The following is a 19125-nucleotide window of genomic DNA, read 5'->3' on the forward strand; positions in this document are numbered from 1 at the left end:
GAATTTAAATGTCAGGAAAAGATTTTTGAAAGTGTATGTTTGGAGTGTCGCTTTATATGGAAGTGAAACTTGGACAATCGGAGTATCTGAGAAGAAAAGATTAGAAGCTTTTGAAATGTGGTGCTATAGGAGAATGTTAAAAATCAGATGGGTGGATAAAGTGACAAATGAAGAGGTATTGCGGCAAATAGATGAAGAAAGTAGCATTTGGAAAAATATAGTTAAAAGAAGAGACAGACTTATAGGCCACATACTAAGGCATCCTGGAATAGTCGCTTTAATATTGGAAGGACAGGTAGAAGGGAAAAATTGTGTAGGCAGGCCACGTTTGGAGTATGTAAAACAAATTGTTGGGGATGTAGGATGTAGAGGGTATACTGAAATGAAACGACTAGCACTAGATAGGGAATCTTGGAGAGCTGCATCAAACCAGTCAAATGACTGAAGACAAAAAAAAAAAAAAAAAGTCATTTTTTACATATTTGTAGAATAGTAAGTAATTTTTGTATCACATTGTTGATTAATATTCAGTACTAATGTTTACTTTTCATTTTCAGTAAACTGATTTAGTTCAATTCTTGGAGTGACCCTGCGCAAATGGTATAATTGTTTTCTTCTGTAATCTGTGGCATGTTAGTAAACATTTGTGTGTATTACTGAATTCATATGTTTTTTGCATTTTTTGTAAGTGAATTTTTCTTGCAATAGCAGAATTTAAACCTACTTAAATATTATTTACCATAAAATACCAATAATATTTTATTTTATGAAATTTTATTATCTAAGGACCTAAGGCTATTACTTGTTAAAGTAACGTGTTTTGCAATTTTTTTTTGATTTGAGTGTGCGGATAGTGGGTGGTTAGTTGGCAAAGGATAGGTGGAAGCCCTGAACAAATTTAAGATAATATTTATTATACACATTGTTTATGAAGAGAAAAAACTCTGTAGTCATGATCATGAAATAGTTAATAAGGTATACGATTTTATAAAGAAAGAAGCTACAAAGTTAGGAAAAATTAGATGATAAATATTTAAAAAAATTGAAGACAGAACTGCTGCAGCTGCAGCTTGTGTGGGATTTCAAGATCACAAGTTCAAAAACTTCAAAAAGAAAAGCAGGATCTTCTTAAATCTATATTGTAGTCATGGTCAATCAGCACATCAAAAAAATATATACAACATTCAAAACAAGTTAGTGGATTACACAGTTTTGATCAAGGCATTATAAGACAAACAATTAATGAGCTTCACGCAAAACATATTGAACTTTTTACATTAAATAAATTACGTGAATTACTTCAAAAGAGTATTCAATTTAAAGGTTCTAGAACAACAGTAGCAGCTATCCTGAAAGAGTTAGGATTTAAGTGGTGTATAACTGTTAATGGAAAACTTTTCTTTGAGAAAGAAGAGATTCGGAAGAATAGGATAGAATATTTAAGAAAAAAGCCCAATTGCAGAAAAGAAGATTCTTTGATTGCTTATTTGGATGACTTGTATATATCAACATCCCAATCGATGACAAAATTATGGTTGGATGACAGTGGTCATGAGTACAGGTGCCAATTAATAATGGTGATCAGTTAATCATAATCCACGCTGGAGGAGAAACAGGGTTCATTCCGAATGCGATGTTAACTTGGAAAACAAGTTCAAAAAACCGATGACTATCACAACAGCATCAACAACAATTTCTTGAAGTGGGCTCTGAAAAATTAATTACTGGTCTTCCCTCTCCAGTCAGTGGTTGTTATCGATAATGCCCCATATTACAATTCTCTTCTAGAGAAGCCGCTCAATTCAAATAATAGAAAAAGTGGCATGTTTAAAGTAGTTAGAAAAGAACAATATTCTATTTAATAAAGCAGTGTTAAAACCACAATTGTATGACATAATGAAATCATGTAGAAATTTAAAAATAAAATACCATTTTGATGAACTATTAATAAAACATTGGATTCATGTTCTGTGACTTCTGCTTTACTATCTCAATTTGAGGTGGTTTTAACCAAATCCAATCAAGATGGTATGACTGACTGTGATATGTAGGTAGTAACAACACAACAATTTTAATGTCAGATATTAAAAAATCTGCTGTGACACTACATGACTTCCTTGTAAGCCTATTAAATTACATACTTTTTTACAATCAGAGGTTTTTTTTTTATTTAACCTCCGGATCCACCATTAGGCATTCTTCAGAGGTTGATGATGAATGATTTGTAGCATGTGTGAAAATGCCATGCCTGACCAGGATTCGAACCCAGAACCAGATGTTAACAATTATTAATAAATCAGTATATTTAAATTAAAAAAAAAAAAAAATGTTAAAATAATTTGTTTGCAATCAGAAATTAATAATTATTAACAAATCAATAAATTAATAAACAATTAAATTTAAAAAAAAAGGAAATGTAGTTGGATTTGAACCGATCTGTCTTTCCCTTGTATGATCCAAGTATTTTTTATTAATTAAAATTTTATTTGGCTATAACTCTGGAACCAGTGGAAATAAATAATATTTATGATATATTGTTGAAAAACTCTCAATGAGGGCTGTTTACTGCAGTTAAGAAAAAGTAAAAATTCCTAATTTATTTAGAGTTCTGACTGTATACACATTTTTGGCCCAGTCGATTGCAATCAAATGGGGAGGTGCACAACTAGATGTTACAACAGTCCTAAATGCAAAATTTCAACATTGTACAGTTCTAAATCCAAAATTTCAACATTCTATGGCTAATTGTTTTTGAGTTGTGTGAGATACATTTGTATGTACATACATACATACGTACATAAAGACATCACGTCGAAACTAGTCAATGAAACAGTGGATCAGTGATGATCAAAATGGATATTTCTGTTGAAATCTGAAAACCAAAATTTTTTGCAATCACAGTACTTCTCTTACTTGTTCAAGGAAAAAATTAACTGAAGAAAAAATTAATAAGTTTGATTGGACACCATATTGCGAACATTAAAAAAAAAATAAAACTAAAACTGAGTATAAGAAGGTGGAATCACAAATCAGCAAAATGATGGATAAATTTATCACACATTTAGACAGTGGTAGTGAAAGTGACTATTTCGATGAAGATAGAGATGGTGAACTTGCACAGGAAGTGGACATTTAATGTAGATAACTTGCACAGGAAGTGGAAATTTAATGTAGATTTCAAGTGTTAATAATAAATAATATTAATAATACAATCAACAATGAAAACAATTGTACAAAAAATTTTTTTAATTTTAAATAATAAAAAATTGTAAATATTATATAAAAAATAATTGTACAATATAACTGTACATTTAATTTTTATGAAATTATAAATACAATATACATTTAAGCACTAGTTAAGATCTTTTGTAGTTTAAAAATAAACCTAAACTAACATTCATGTTTTTGCAATCTTTATTTATTGAATTATTAATACTAATTATGTAATAATGAATTTTAACTAATAAAAATGAAAACAGTAATAAATTAAATGTGAATAAATAGCAGTACAATGAGTATAATTGTTGTCATATTAGATGGGTGTAAATGGTTTCAGATTTGGTAGTAATATAATCTCGATTTTCTTCAACAGAAGCTTTTATTTTCATTGCATGCATTATACAGATGTACACACACATGAATGTAAGCTATACACACTCATGCACACATTTGTAGATACACAAACACAGAAAATTATCTAAATTATGAACTACTAGTTAGGTAGTGTAGTTCTGTTTTGCAATTCATTCTAAAAGAGCATATGAATAAGGGTATTTTACTTTTCTTAACAATACCTTTCATATTAAATGATATAAATCCTTTGGCCTTTTATATGAATACAATGTTGCATGACATTCACATAAAGCAAGTTCATTTGCTTGTTATAAAAGCTTTGATCATAAAGGAAAGTAAAATTATTCATTGAAAATCAATAAAAAAAACACTGCAAGGATAAGGTTAAGATTCTATCATATAAAGCAGCTAAGGGTGTGAATTGCTGAAGGAAGGTCAAAGAATAACCTTCCAGTTCTAAGAATCCAAAAAATATATTAGCATTAATATAATGGATGGATGTATAAGTAACAATTATATAAAATACAATGATTATTTAAAAATGTAACTTTTAATTTATTGTTTATTCATATAAATTTTGTTAATATATAATTGAATTAAAAATATTCAGTAATTGTAACAAATGAATACACCATGAAAACATAAATAAATAAGTATAAAGAAATAATTTTTCACATCAAAACATGTTTTTTAAATTATGATTCAACCTGATTAAAAATTTTAAAGTAAGATTTATTTACAAATTTTATCTGCTTGTTTAATGTAGTTTGAGAGTTCATATCAGTAAATAAGTTAATAATCAGTTTTATTATAAATCTAGGCATTACTTTTTTTTAATAGTTGCTAAAGAAAAATCATGAATTACCAACATGAATCAAATTGTCAAAAAGTTAAAAAAAATAATAAATCTAGATGACAAGCCCTTTCTTAAGATAAATAACCATAAAACTTTTAAAAAAACTACAGTGAAACTAGATTCATGATAACAATAATTACATATGAAGAAAGATACGAGTTTTAGTTTTTATAATCTTTATAAATCCTTTTGCAGTCTTTAAGCTGTATAAAGGTTATAAAAATAAAAAAATAAAGTATAGTAGTTAATTTCCTGACTTCAATGGTTTATATGTATAATATAATTAAATCAATCAATGTTTGTTCTAGAAAACAGAAAAAAAGTTTACAGTTATTGGAGTGGCAATTTTTTGGTTTTTCTGGCCTGCAAGTTTAATAACCTGAAAATCTCCTGGATATTTGGTAGGATTATTTAGTCTAGAACCATAGATAGATATGTTTCTAGTTCATAAAGCAACCATATTCACGTAACTGTGTTATTCTCTATTTAGTGAGCGGAGAACAGAACTAAGAAACAGATACAGCTAAGATTTAATTTTCATAAGTAGGCCTCATCCTCCTTGAATTTTCCTTGTACTATTATAAGGAAAGTATATAAAGTATATTATATTTTTTATGATTAACAAATATAAACTGAGTAGGCTTGAATTTTCGGAAGTATGTTGGAACTAATAATGTTGTAATGTGAATAATACTGCCATAAATTTTTAAATTTGTTCTATTAACCAAATATTATTGTTTATGACTGTCAATTTTTCCCCCAACACTTTTATTAGTGTTAAAACATTGATAATGGTTACTACCAGGACTTGAAGTAAAAACTTTTCTAATTTTCAAACAGTAGTTACATATTCAGATTCAACAAAAATTTGTACCTACCAAGTCGATTAAGCCCGTGACTAAAATGCCCAGAAGAATCAGCTTCTATAAGAACATCGGCTACAGACATAGCATTCTTCCATGATGTTCCAACATGCACCAAACAATCAACCATAAATCTATGGGCCTGGAATGAAAATAAAATACGAATATGTTTACATCTTTAAATCTTTTCATTATCTTATAAAATTTATTTTTTATTGATTTTTTTTTTAATAAATTTGTTTGTCTCAGACCATTCAGATTTGTCCAGACCCCCAAAAGGGAGATTGTACAACATAAATGGTTATTATTACATGCAAGAAGGAATAGAGACAGATTACTGGTAGACAGATGTAACATTTCATTATTTTAGTAAGTATGTAAACTTAAATATTACCATCCATCTACTTACAGTCTCAACCATCAATCGATGATTGGGGTTGTACCATTGTTCACAGCTGGGCCCCAATTGGTTAGTAAGAGTGGAAAATTAGATTATAAAAGAAAGATATACACATGCAGAATTTTTTATGAGATAAAGAAAACATAAGTCATTTATCTGGAATAACTATTCAAATTTAAACAAAAATCATTAAAAATGTGAAGCTAATAAGTAATCTGAGAATAAACAAAAACATGATTACAAATTAAAATTAAATTGAATTAATGAAAATTCTTTTTAAAATATTTGATAAAGCCTTGAGAAGTAGTTAAGAAGAGTACAGATTAAAGAATTTCTCGCAAATTTGAGAAAAATTAATGAATTTCTCACAAATTTGAGAAAAATTAAAAAGTTTTCGCAAATTTTCGAAAAAGTAAAGAATTTCTCGCAAATTAGAGAAAAAGTAAAGAATTTTTCGCTAATTTGAGAAAAAGTAATGAATTTCTCGCTAATTTGCGAAAAAGTAGACATTTCTCGCAAATTTGAGAAAAAAATAAAGAATTTCTCGCAAATTTGTAAAAAAATTAAAGAATTTCTCGCAAATTTGAGAAAAAAATAAAGAATTTCTCGCAAATTTGAATAACTTTAATGAATTTCTCACAAATTTTCGAAAAAATTAAAGAATTTCTCGCAAATTTGAAAAAATTATTGAATTTCTCACAAATTTGAGAAAAATGAATGAATTTAGCACAAATTTGCAAGAATTTGGTAGGTCAGTTACCTTGACCTTGCTCCACATGAAAATCATTTATGGTTTGTATATTAATACATTTGGTGAAGTTGGCAAATTTTTCTTTTGTGGTAGACTTACGAACGATTAGAAAATCCACTACCAGATTTTTCATTCCTTAACAATAATAATGTACTGAATAGTACTGCAGCAAATCCTTCTTCTTTCAGCAATCCTTTTCCTGGATTTTTTTTTTGTTGAGGTTGGGTCTTCCAATGCTTCTTTTTGGTAAAGATTATGAATATTATAAATAAAGCCTGATTGTGCAAAATTTTGTTATCATCAGCTTTTTTCTTATTTTCTAATGTGTATAAATAACATTATAAATAACAATTAAGGTTCGGTTCAATAGAAATTAGTACAGTGTTACATACATACAATTTTATTCTGTTGAAATCTTGACTGTCATTTGAAATATTAACCTGCGTCCCTTTCCTATTGAAAAATATTTTGACAATTACTAAATAAATCATGATGCAACAAAAAATTGAGTTCCCGTCCAGGTGAAATATTTTTAAATTTATATGTCCAGAATGAATTATGGCAAATACTTAATTTTAAACAGATGAAATAAAATTTTTAATTTTTCTTTGGAGTATATTTTATTTTGAACGGGAATGAGGTGTTTACCCAGTTTGTGCAATACTGTATTTTTTATGATACATTAATCGATAATGCATAATTGAAATAATTACTAAATTTAACATTTTTGAAAATAGAAGTAATAACCATTAAATTAGTAAATATAATACATTTTATTTTAATTTTTAGTAAATTTTAATGAATGTATGCATTTTTCGTGGAAGTATAAGTAAACTTGGAAATAATGCGACAACGCTAAACAGATTAACGCGGTAATTCTAGAAGTAAATCCATACCGGCATATTTATTCTAATACGTAAACACACAGCACAAAAAAATTTGAAACGAACTCCGTTGAATAGCACATTCTACATTATTAATTTGGTTGTAATTTTCTGACAAAACGAACAGTTACGGCTTTTTCAACATTTCTGCGAACAGATTTACAACAGTGGTTGACAAGGATAAATAATAACAGAACAATCACTTTAATAAATATAGTTTTTTGAATCTCTATTATTATCATTAATTTATCATTAAACATTATTATTTATAATGTATAAGTGTTGCGTAAACATAATTTTTATATTTAGGAATAATATAAGTTTTATATATAGCTAAAATTATAGTTTCAGCTATTTTATTTAAAAATTGTTGCATACACTACAAACCTCTTACAGTATTCGTACCACACAGTCACATAATAGTAGAGGTTTTATTAAAGAAACAGAAAATTTTTAAATTTTTATTTGGTTAGATACTCAGTTGAAATATGATATTTTATTAAAATAGAGAAACAGTGGAAACAAAAGGCTTTTTAATTTCACATATTTTTCTTTTTAATTGATGAAGATATATCATTTTTATACCCTTAATGATAAATTAAGCGTCTGATGTAAAACGCTAACTTACTTGTTAAGTACAAAATGTTAAGTTATGGAAGAAAGGGGGAAAAGTCAGTAATAAAGGGGTTTTAAATACGAGCATAAGAACAATAAAATTAACTAATAATATTTATTTAACACTTCACGATACAGTTACAAAAAAGGGGAATTTTTATAACAGTTTTTTTTCTTTTATTATGTCTAGAAATTTCATTTTATTTTTTTTGCTTGATGATTTCACCACATAAACTTGGAGCTTGTGCGTGGCGTATGTAAATGGAATTTTTTTAGTGTGTGAAAAATGCCATGCTTGACCGGAATTCGAACCTGAAACCCCAGACGAAAGTCCGAGACGCTACCACCCCGCCACGAAGATTAGTTACTAAATTTGATAAGATATTAAATTGAATGGAGTGTTAATTGAATGGAATAAGAGGATTTTTTTATTATTGGATTTGTTAAAATTAAAAACTCAAAAAAAAGTAGAAAAATGATTGAAGCTCATTTTTATTTTTAAACGCTCATACACAATTAACTAAGTGAGATTAAATAAATAAAAAAACACAGGCCTTAGATTTCATATTTTGATTTACAAAATAAAAACATAATATTTAGCGGAAAATACTCGTAATATTAATGAGAATTAATTAATAATATAACCAAAAAAATGTATGTGATAACCGGATGAGTTTACGTGAATTAGCGAAAAAATCTAATCTATATGCGAGTTAGGATTTAAATTTTTTTGCGATTTTAGAATTCTAAATTTTTAATTAATAAGTGAAACAATAATTTTCTGCTTTGATGAATTAAAAGTGGTTTTGAGAAATATTTTAACTGAAAATTGATTAACAATAAAATTTAAATATTTCATAAATATTAAGTTATTTTATAACATTATTTATCACTATTTTTTATAAAATTTACCTCAGAAACAGCTACAAGAGTCATTATATAAATGAATATTTTATGTAAAGTTCGCTCGGTAAACTTTCAATAAGATTTATGACAACTTAAGAACAACTCCGTCTTACAAGACTAGCGGTAGAAAACTGATTGATGCCTTCATATTCAGCGCGTTTGATTTTATGCTTTAAAAAGAAAATTTATCCGCGCATGTCTTGAATTTCTCTGACACAGTACATTTCGTGACCAAAAAATAAACATTTAGAGTTTCATTGAGGAAGGTTTTTTCATTTTATTAAATTCAACGGTATATTATATTGTTAATCGTTACGGTTTTATTCATAAGTTCAAATATATTCTTTTTATTCAGAAAATGTTCAATGCAATTTTAAATTTATATTTGTATATTTTACATTGAGACGATAATAGCAATAAGTTTTACTGACTATATGAAATGTTGTAAGGTACGGTCTCGACAACCCAAGGTAGCATAGACCACGGTCACCTCAAATTATCTGAGATTCTAAATAAAAATTAAATTTTATGCTTGCTGGCCTATGGCATTTATGAATAGGAGAAAAATCATTATCATTGAAGGTTCTTTGTTGAAAATTTTACGTTTATTAGAATCTCATAATTTTGCTTTTTTTCTTCAGATTTGGTCAAAGGATTTCACAAATAATACAAAGCTTTCAGTCTACTTTTAACCAATTAACAAAAAGGAGATTCTCAATTTGATATGTACTTTTTTTTTGTTTTTGTATGTGTACGTTGAAGCATTCCAAACAGCTGATTGTGAAAAAGCCCGCATACATTGACGCTAAATCAGTGTTGAAAATTGCCTTCCACCGTTCCATGAAAATTTACTTCTGCCCATGTATGTTCATTGTTAGTTGTTGACACCATCTCGAGTGAAATTTTTCACGTCGGTAAACAAAACATACTTGTAAAATTGCCGATTTGTATTCCATTAGTTTCAGAACCCCAAGCGAAACGGACCGTCTCCCGAGTGTAGATTTTGAACTGGCTGTTTATGGTAAAGATAAAACTTGTTTTTAGTGTCCTCCAAACCATCGAATGCGAAACTCTGATCCGCTTAGAAAGACGTCGAATACTGACACCTGGACTGCATCGATAATAATTTCATCAATAACAGCGTCGTGTTGGACAGATCGTAGCTTGTGAACCTATTTCCCAAAGATTGCGAGAAGATTTTTTTTGGGATCTGGAATCCTGTGATTCGGAAAACGTATTTCATATTTTACTGCAGCAGCTGTAGCATTACCATGACACACATCCAAAATGAATACCAAATCAACGTACTCCTCTGTTATAAGTACGCATTACTTTAATGGAAAACCGATCACGTTCTAACTAATAGTCACAGAAATCCGTCACTAACGACAGCATAGTTCACAGTACCCGATATACTTTATAGAATCATTTAAACTCTAATGCAATACTGCGTATTTTTGTTCAATTGTTGTTATTTTATTACCAACTTTGAAATAAACATTTTTCGAATAATTTATTGTTTTTCTATCATTAATAAAACGATTTTTTTTATAAGTGATAAAAGAAGAATGCTCCCTCTATGAATCATGTGACCTTGCCGTTGGTGAGGGAGCTTGAGTGCTCAGTAATATAAAGTAGCTGGACTGAAGGCGCAACCATTCTCCAGTATCAGAGAATTATCTCTATAATATAAATATTTTTATTCATTATCTTCTGAATTTTTATTTTGAAAATTTTGTTTGAATTTAAACAAAGCAACCCGAAAATGAAGTTTTGGAAGGAACAGTTTGTAAACAAATTATTTAAAAAAAGAGCCTATGAATCATGAGCCTTGACTGATGGTGAGGGACTTGAGTGCTTAGTGACACAGAGTAGCTGGACCGAACTGCAACCATATTGGAGTGGTATCTTGAGAGCCAGACTAAGGAATGATACCTAAAAGAGGGCAGCAGCTCTTTCAGTAGTTGTTAAGGGCGTAGGTCAAGACGACTTAAACGGCCATATGAATATCACTCAGTCCTCTGAGTACTGCGCAGCTGAAAGTAATGGAAAACTACAGCTGCTTTAGCTCTCTGCTGTGTTTTCTTAGATGCTTCTGCATTTTCATGTAACAAAGATGGAGGCGCCTTCCTTGGTAAAATATTCTGGAGGTAAACTTGTCCCCCGTTCGGATCTCCGGGTGCGGACTACTATGGAAGGGGTTACCAGAAAATTAAAAAATAACATACTACGAGTCGGAGCGTGGAATGCTAGAAGTCTAAAAAAGGTTGGTAGGTCAGAAGATTTAAAGAAGGAAATGGATAGGATAAATGTAGTAGTAGGAATTAGCGAGGTTCGGTGGGAAGAGGAAAACGACTTTTGGTCAGGAATAATTAACTCAGCTTCAAATAATGGGCAAGAAGGAGTAGGTTTTGAAATGAACAAGAAGATAGGGAAGAGAGTACAGTATTTCAAAATGCATAGCGACAGAATCATTGCAATAAGGATAAAATCGAAACCTAAACCGACAATGATTGTTAACGTCTATATCTCTTCAAGCGCCCATGATGATGATGATGAGATAGAGTGTGTATACGAAGAAACTGACGAAGCAATTAAACACATAAAAGGAGATGAAAATTTAATAATAGTTGGAGATTAGAATGCAAGGATTGGAAAAGGCAAGGAAGGAAATATAGTGGGTGAATACGGGCTGGGCAAAAGGAATGAAAGAGGGAACCGACTTATATAGTTTTGCCCGAAGTATACCCTGTAAGTATATGTAATAACTTTATTGATCACGAAAGGGTTGTTTTGGAAAGGATTGTTTAAAATCTATAACGATCTGATTAACGATGCCCCTGAGGTATGAAGCGAATGTCTTCTTTGTATAAACATTCATGGCATAGGGAGCTGTGAGACCTCGATGTGTAGCTGGTGTTGTAGAAATACTTACATTTTTTCAAACAAGCACTATCTTGTCCTGGTGAGAGCTTACACTGAATGTGACTGCATTATTTCCTTTCAACACGCTAATTGAGCTGCAAAAATTACTATTCATTATATTGAATTACGTTCAACTCAAAACCATCATATTCTATCAGTCATTAGCCTTTTTAGTTGTAAAATAATGCTTGATTAATAAACATTTTCTTTCCTATCATTTACATTAAAATAGTAATTGTATATTTTAACCCATCCCCTACCCGCTTTACTGTAGGAAAAGGGAATAAACAAACACGCAGTATTAACAAAAATACATTTATTGACCATTTATAAAGGTACAATTAATTTTTAATATTCGCTATAATCTACAAAACAGAATATTAACACATTTTATACAATATTAGATCAGTTTAAGCATAGGTACTTTCCGCAAAATCGTTTCGCAAAAACGTTTACAACAAATCTCCGTGGTTTATAGCGAAACCGAGAACACCACCACCGATTGCATTTTACATATAGTGTAACACTTCGATCTTTAATAGTTTTTTCATTCGTGAAATTATATTATGTGTCATATCACAAGTGTATTTTGTTTCGAGGTGTAAACTATCGGGAACATCGAACGATCTGTACTGCAAGGTATATCCAAAAATATCTTCTCAATAGGAGTCTGAACGAAGCTTTGTCTAGCGACGCATTTAATCTTTTCCAACAGCATGATGGAAACCTCATTTTGCTTATTTTGTAAAATAAGCGGTGTCCAATCATTGGTTTTATATCGAACACTGAAGGTCGTAGAGGAAACATATCGGCCGAGCTCTCCCCTCTAAACTCTATTGTTGGATAGACGTATTACTTGGAAATAAAATCGTTGAATTGACTCAATCACCGCAACCCGAATTGAACGTGGTCTTTCCTACCGATCTTTGGCACCGTCGTAGCAGTTTCCGTTCTTGAAAAAGTAGAGCATTCCGTTGTTGAAACGGGCCGCCCCTTCCACGTTTGCAGATATTTTGGAAAACAGGTTGGGGAAGAGGTTCGTCCTGGCCGTCGCAAAGTGCATTTATTTACCTCAAGACCTGTAGTCCTCGTTATGGATGAGATAGTCTTCCCGATGTATATGCTCACGACCCGTTGATCTTAAAAGGTTGAGCGATGTTGAAGTGGGAACAAGCGTTTTTCGAATAACCTTCGGTCAACTGTTGTCGTTGGAGGTCAACGTACAATGTTTTGCTCGCAAACATCACACGTTTGGAGACAGGGCCGTATAGTAAGATTGCGTATCACGCACTAACAAAGAATCAAAAACACATTCTTTATAGAATAAAAACAAATTATGAAAAAATGAAGTAAAGCTAATATTTTGTATCTCATGGTGTGCCAGACAGCGTTGCCCGATCAACGATAGTTAAGGAGTTTCAATGAAAATTAATAGAAAAATTTCAAATCTTTCTTTTTTTTTGCTAATATTTGAACAAAAGTTTATATTTAAATGTATGTTACAGAAGTACCGAAGTGATATTTTTTTTTTACAAAGAGCAACAGACGTACCAGAAATTCTAAAAGTTGAATGATTAAGGTACCTGGATATAAATTCAAAAATGTGATATATTTTATTATGAGTTAATGAGTGCACTCGAAAAACGACACGGCCAATTAAAATGTAATCATTTAATAGTGAACTGAAAGAATTGGAATGAATTGAAAAGTCAATAATTGAAAAAAAATTATGAGCTTGTCAGAAGATTAACAAAGCTTAGGAAAACATGAAATTATTCTCTCAAAAATATTAATTTTGTTATGATTCTTTTCTGGGTGAAAAGTGACAAGCAAATTTTCATAAATTTTCGATTTAATTGTTCTTCATTTTAACCACTTTCATTATACAATACTGATAACGATATATCAACATTAATAAATATGAACAGTTATTTATGATTATTCTTACGCTTGGTTTTACTGGCGGAAAACTATATTGCTTAAACGGATCAAGACAATTGTTCATTAAGAAATTTTGCATTTTTTGAAATGTGTTGTGGATGTTGTCTGAAATTTTACAACTTTATTGATTTATAAATATTTTCAGTGTAATTCGTATTTTTGTTGTTTATTGGAGAATTGAAACGACACATTGTGATCTTGCTTCCATATAGTTTGTCTTTCACACTTTTGTATTTTGAAGATTTCCTTCTTTTTAAATAATTTTGGAACCATTTGAAATCAAATTTTCTACGAAATAACTGATTAAATTTTTCTTATTATTACATTTATTTGTATTCTACAGTAAGAAACAATATTATCCATGAGTATTTTCCTGCCTCCGTATACTTTTGCTGTTTCTTTAGTATTGATTGAGGTATACGGAACAGAATTATCCTTAGAAGACTAACAATGAATGCGCCTAATGGGATCCTAGTTACTGAAGAATGCAGTGCACTCCCTTCGCTGGAGGGAATCGCACGTGCTAGCGATAAACGGAAAGAATGGTCGGTGAATTTAGGTTTTATCGATTCTTCTTCACTCTCGCCATTTTCTTCGTCTTTCATCAGCCGCGGGTGTTTCGATATCGTGGAACGTAGAAGGAGGTATGTATACATTTATAATGCAAAATCGGTCGCAAAATTAGGTTGAATTTTATCGAATAAGTTTTCAGGCTTATCTACGTTACCTAATATCTTCAACTCAATATGTCTTTTCAGACATATTTTTTGTCTTCAGTCATTTGACTGGTTTAATGCAGCTCAGATTCTCTACCTAGTCCCAGTCGTTTCATTTCGGTATACCCCCTACAGCCTACATCCATAACAATTTGTTTTACATATAACAAACGTTGCCTGCCTGCAGATGTTTCCTACCTACCTGTCCTACAATATTAAAGCAACTATTCCAGGATGTCTTAAGTAAGATGTGGCATGTAAGTCTATCTTATTTTAGCCATATTTTCCAAATGCTTCTTCCTTCATCAATTTGCCGCAACACCTCTTCATTTGTCACTTCATCCACCCACCTGATTTTTAACATTCTCCTATAGCACCACATTTCAAAAGCTTCTAATCTTTTCTTCTCAGGTACTCCAATCGTCCAAGTTTCACTTCCTTATAAAGCTACGCTCCAAACATATACTTTCAAAAGTGCTTTCCTAACGTTTAATATATCAAATTAATTTTTGATGTAAGCAAACTAAATTTCTCACTGAAAGCTCATTTCGCCTGTACTATTCGGCATATATCGCTCCTGCTTTGTCCATCTTTAGTAATTCAACTTCCCAAATAACAAAATTCTTCTACTCCATAGTCTTCTCATCCTATTTTTATATTCAGTGGTCCATCTACTTTATTTCTAATACATTTCATTACTTTTACTTTGTTCTTGGTAGTTCTTTCAAAGGACTTCATCCATGCCATTCATTTTTTTCTTTGAAATCTTTTCTGTCTTGGCTAGAATTACTATATCACCAGTAAATTGTTACGATATCATCAGCAAATCTTAGCATCTTTATATTTTCACCTTGCACTGTTACTCTGGATCTAGATTGTGCTTTAACATTAACAGCTAGTTCTAGGTAAAGATTAAAAATTAGCGGGGATAAGGAACATCTTTGTCAGACTCCCTTTTTTATTAGTGCTTCTTTCTTATGCTCTTCAATTATTACTGTTGCAGTTTGGTAAATGAACCCTAAACTTTTTTAAAAATGCAACATTTTATTCCAGTCTACATTATCAAATGCCATGTATCTCAGTTTGTTTTTTTTTTAATCTTCCTTCTACTATTAATCTGAGCACTAAAGTTGCTTCCTTGTCCCTATACTTTTCCTGAAACCAAATTGGTCTTTTCATAACACTTCTTCCACTCTCTTCTCAATTCTTCTGTACAGAATTTTAAGATTTTTGATGCGTGAATAGTTAAGATAATTGTTCCGTATTCTTCACATTTTTCTGCTCCTACTTTCTTTGGCATCATGACAATAACACTTTTTGAAATCTGATGGAACTTCCCCTTTTTTGTAAATGTTGCACACCAGCTTGTATGAGTGTAATCTATGTATCACTTCCTCACCTGCACTGTGCATAATTCTGCAGTATCCCGTCTATACAAAGAGCCTTTCTGCCATTCAGATGTTTTAATGATCTATTAACTTCAGATCTCAGTATTGTAACGCCCTTTTCATCCTCTTCAACTTCCTCTATAACACCAGTTTCTAAAATTCATTTCCTGCATATAACTCTTCAATATATTCCACCCACTTATCAACCTTATAAATCAGTTTATGATCTTTATTTAACACATCAGATTTTAATTTAAGTACCACAAAATTCTCCTTAATTTTCCTGTATGCTCCATCAATTTTACCAATGATCCTTTCTCTTTCCATTTCTGAACACTTTTCTTCAATCCACTTTTCTTTCGCTAATTTGCACTTCCTATTTATAGTATTTCTTAATCATCGACAGTTCCTTTAACCATCATCACTAGCATTCTTATACTTTCTATGTTCGTCCATTAGCTGACCAAAACTCGTTTTTCTCTTCCCACCGAATATATATATATATATATATATAAGTTGATATAGATGTAATACAGATATATTACACTCTTATGAATATAGATATATTTATAAAAGTTGGAAAGGGAAAATATTACAGCAAAACACTACTGAGAAATAACAATTGTTTGTTAGCATTTGAATATTCAAATATTGATATCAAAATTTTGATATTTGATAAAAAAAATTGTAAACTATTACAATTAAATACATTTTTAATATTAGCAATATTTTTATAACAATTATTATATTATAATACAGTAATTATTTTTTTTTACATGTTCAAATTGTTTTCATTAAGTATATTTTTGAGTCAAATTTTAATAACTTTTTTTTTACAATATATTTCATTTTTCAATAATTTTTTTTGTCCACATTTTGTTTTATTTTATTAAATGTGTCAAGGGTCATATATATATATATATATATATAAATAATATATTAAATTTTAAAATACCATCGAAATTTAACTGCAGCGTTTCTTTTTTGTTTATTTTTGTTTAATAAACTAAATACAAATTTTTAGTTGAATTTTCTAATAAAAAAATGTATTTTGATGTAAATAATCATTTTCTAAGCTTATATCTTTTAGTTATAAACTAGATATAATGATACTGATTATGATATAGAAGTCATTTTTCACACCCGATGTGATTATTTTACACATATACAGGATACATAAAGATACCTGAAATGGAAACAGTAGTGTTTAAACATTTAAGTTTCATTTAAATGTTTTTTTGTAACATAAATGTACTATTTTGAAAAATAGTACATTAGTATATTAATTTTTCCAAAATCACTTGTTTAATTTTTCAGGTACTAATGATAGTCTGCGTGATAAGCATAAATTAGTGGATACTGATTTGACTTTAAAAGTTGATATTCTTTAAAAATCAAATATGTCAACTGAAGATAATCAAAAAAATAGGTCAAATATTTCTTTTTTTTTTATAAAGTAGTTTATGACAATCCACTTACCAACAATTATTATTCCACATTCCAGCGTACTACTTTTTAAAGCTAATTAGGCCTTTTCCATCATTTTCAAATTCACATATTAGAATACCATTAGTACCTGAAAAAACTAAAAGAACTGATTTTGGTAAAATTAGGGCATCAGCATGTTGTTGCCAGGTTTTAAAGTTGTACCAACAAATTAGATTAAAATATTTTTTAAAGAGGTGAAACTGAAAGATATATTCAATATTAAAGATAAGAAAGTCTAGATGTAATATATATATATATTGCAAATAAGTGATACGTAATTTGAATTTTGAGATCCTCGTAGGGTGAGTATGATGACCTTGGCTGGACAGTTTCGCCTCCAATCTCTGCTTGTACGCCGAGTATGATGACCTTGACTGGACCGTTTCGATTCCAATTGGTGCCCAGACAGATACTCTACCGAACATGCCCCGACCAATATTCCATTCAATGCCTTTCACCCAGCGGCCAGCCTGATGCCCACCTGATGTGTACATCCCAACAACCGTCTACCCTGTTCGGCGGCGTTACCCTACCCCTACCGCACATCTAGCACACCTTGGATGAGCCGCTTCCCCCACCCAACGCGCCCCGACCGATACCACACCAAACGCTTTCCACCCAGCGGCCCTCCTGGCGCCTGTCGGATGTGTACATCCCAACGACCGTCCACCCCGTTCGACGGCGTTACCCTCCCACTACCGCACATCTAGCACACTTTGGATGAGCCGCTTCCCCCACCCAACGCGTCCCGACCGATACCACACCAAACGCCTTCCACCCAGCGGCCCTCCTGGCGCCCGTCGGATGTGTACATCCCAACGACCGTCCACCCCGTTCGGCGGCGATACCCTCCCCCTACCGCACATCTAGCACACTTTGGATGAGCCGCTTCCCCCACCCAACGCGCCCCGACGGATACCACACCAAACGCCTTCCACCCAGCGGCCCTCCTGGCGCCCGTCGGATGGGTATATCCCAACGACCGTCTACCCCGTTCAGGGGCGTTACCCTCCCCCTACGCACATCTAGCACACTTTGGATGAGCCGCTTCCCCCACCCAACGCGCCCCGACCGATTCCACACCAAACGCCTTCCACCCAGCGGCCCTCCTGGCGCCCGTCGGATGTGTACATCCCAACGACCGTCTATCCCGTTCGGCGGCGTTACCCTCCCCCTACCGCACATCTAGCACACTTTGGATGAGCCGCTTCCCCTACCCAACGCGTCCCGACCGGTACCACACCAAACGCTTTCCACCCAGCGGCCCTCCTGGCGCCCGTAGGATATGTCTCCCAACGACCCTCTACCCGGTCCGGCGGCGTTACCCTCCCCCTACAGCACATCTAGCACACTTTGGATGAGTCGCTTCCCCCACCCAACGCACCCCGACCGGAATTTACTAGAATTGGCTCAATAAAAGTTAGGCGCGGGGTTCGTGCTCGTTAGTTCAGCGGGCAACGATGTAGTACATTCAAAAGTCCGGACGAGGCCTACAGCGAAGGAAAAAGCTGAGTTTAAAAATCACCGATGTAAATGACGACTGCCGTTAAAGCCCTAGGAACGAGGGCTAGGAACGAGAGGTTTGTGTGGCGACTGGAAACGTCACAAGGCTGATGTCTTCCCCTACGGGGTTGGGATATCACTACCCGCTGATCTCCACTACCTTCTGCGGCGTTTCATCTCCGCTGATAGAACTCCTTGAAAATAAACCATAAAAATACGAAAGTTTAATATTCCGTTATTACAGTACAAAAATGTTACTATATTTTATTTTATTTTTGTCTTATGTTTAGGATATAAAAGATTCGATGGTATTTTA

The 19125-nt window shown here is 31.9% G+C and overlaps 1 protein-coding gene across 3 annotated transcripts in view; it reads right to left on the reverse strand.

Moving 5' to 3' along the window:
• Positions 1 to 8982, reverse strand: part of LOC142322112 (putative oxidoreductase YjmC) — a 74882-nt gene extending 65900 nt beyond the window's left edge. For all 3 annotated transcript variants that reach the window (XR_012755779.1, XM_075360809.1, XM_075360808.1), the window contains exons 1-2: positions 8855 to 8982; positions 5308 to 5434 (exon numbers count right to left, since the gene is read on the reverse strand). Coding sequence is in view for 2 of the 3 variants with exons in the window: in XM_075360809.1 (XP_075216924.1) it covers positions 5308 to 5434; positions 8855 to 8878 (151 nt within the window). In the remaining variant the exon portion in view is untranslated. The remainder of the gene's footprint in view (positions 1 to 5307; positions 5435 to 8854) is intronic.
• Between the last annotated feature and the right edge of the window lie 10143 nt (positions 8983 to 19125).

This window comes from Lycorma delicatula, chromosome 3 (genome assembly GCF_047948215.1).
Source record: "Lycorma delicatula isolate Av1 chromosome 3, ASM4794821v1, whole genome shotgun sequence".
Classification (NCBI taxonomy): Eukaryota; Metazoa; Arthropoda; class Insecta; order Hemiptera; family Fulgoridae; genus Lycorma; species Lycorma delicatula.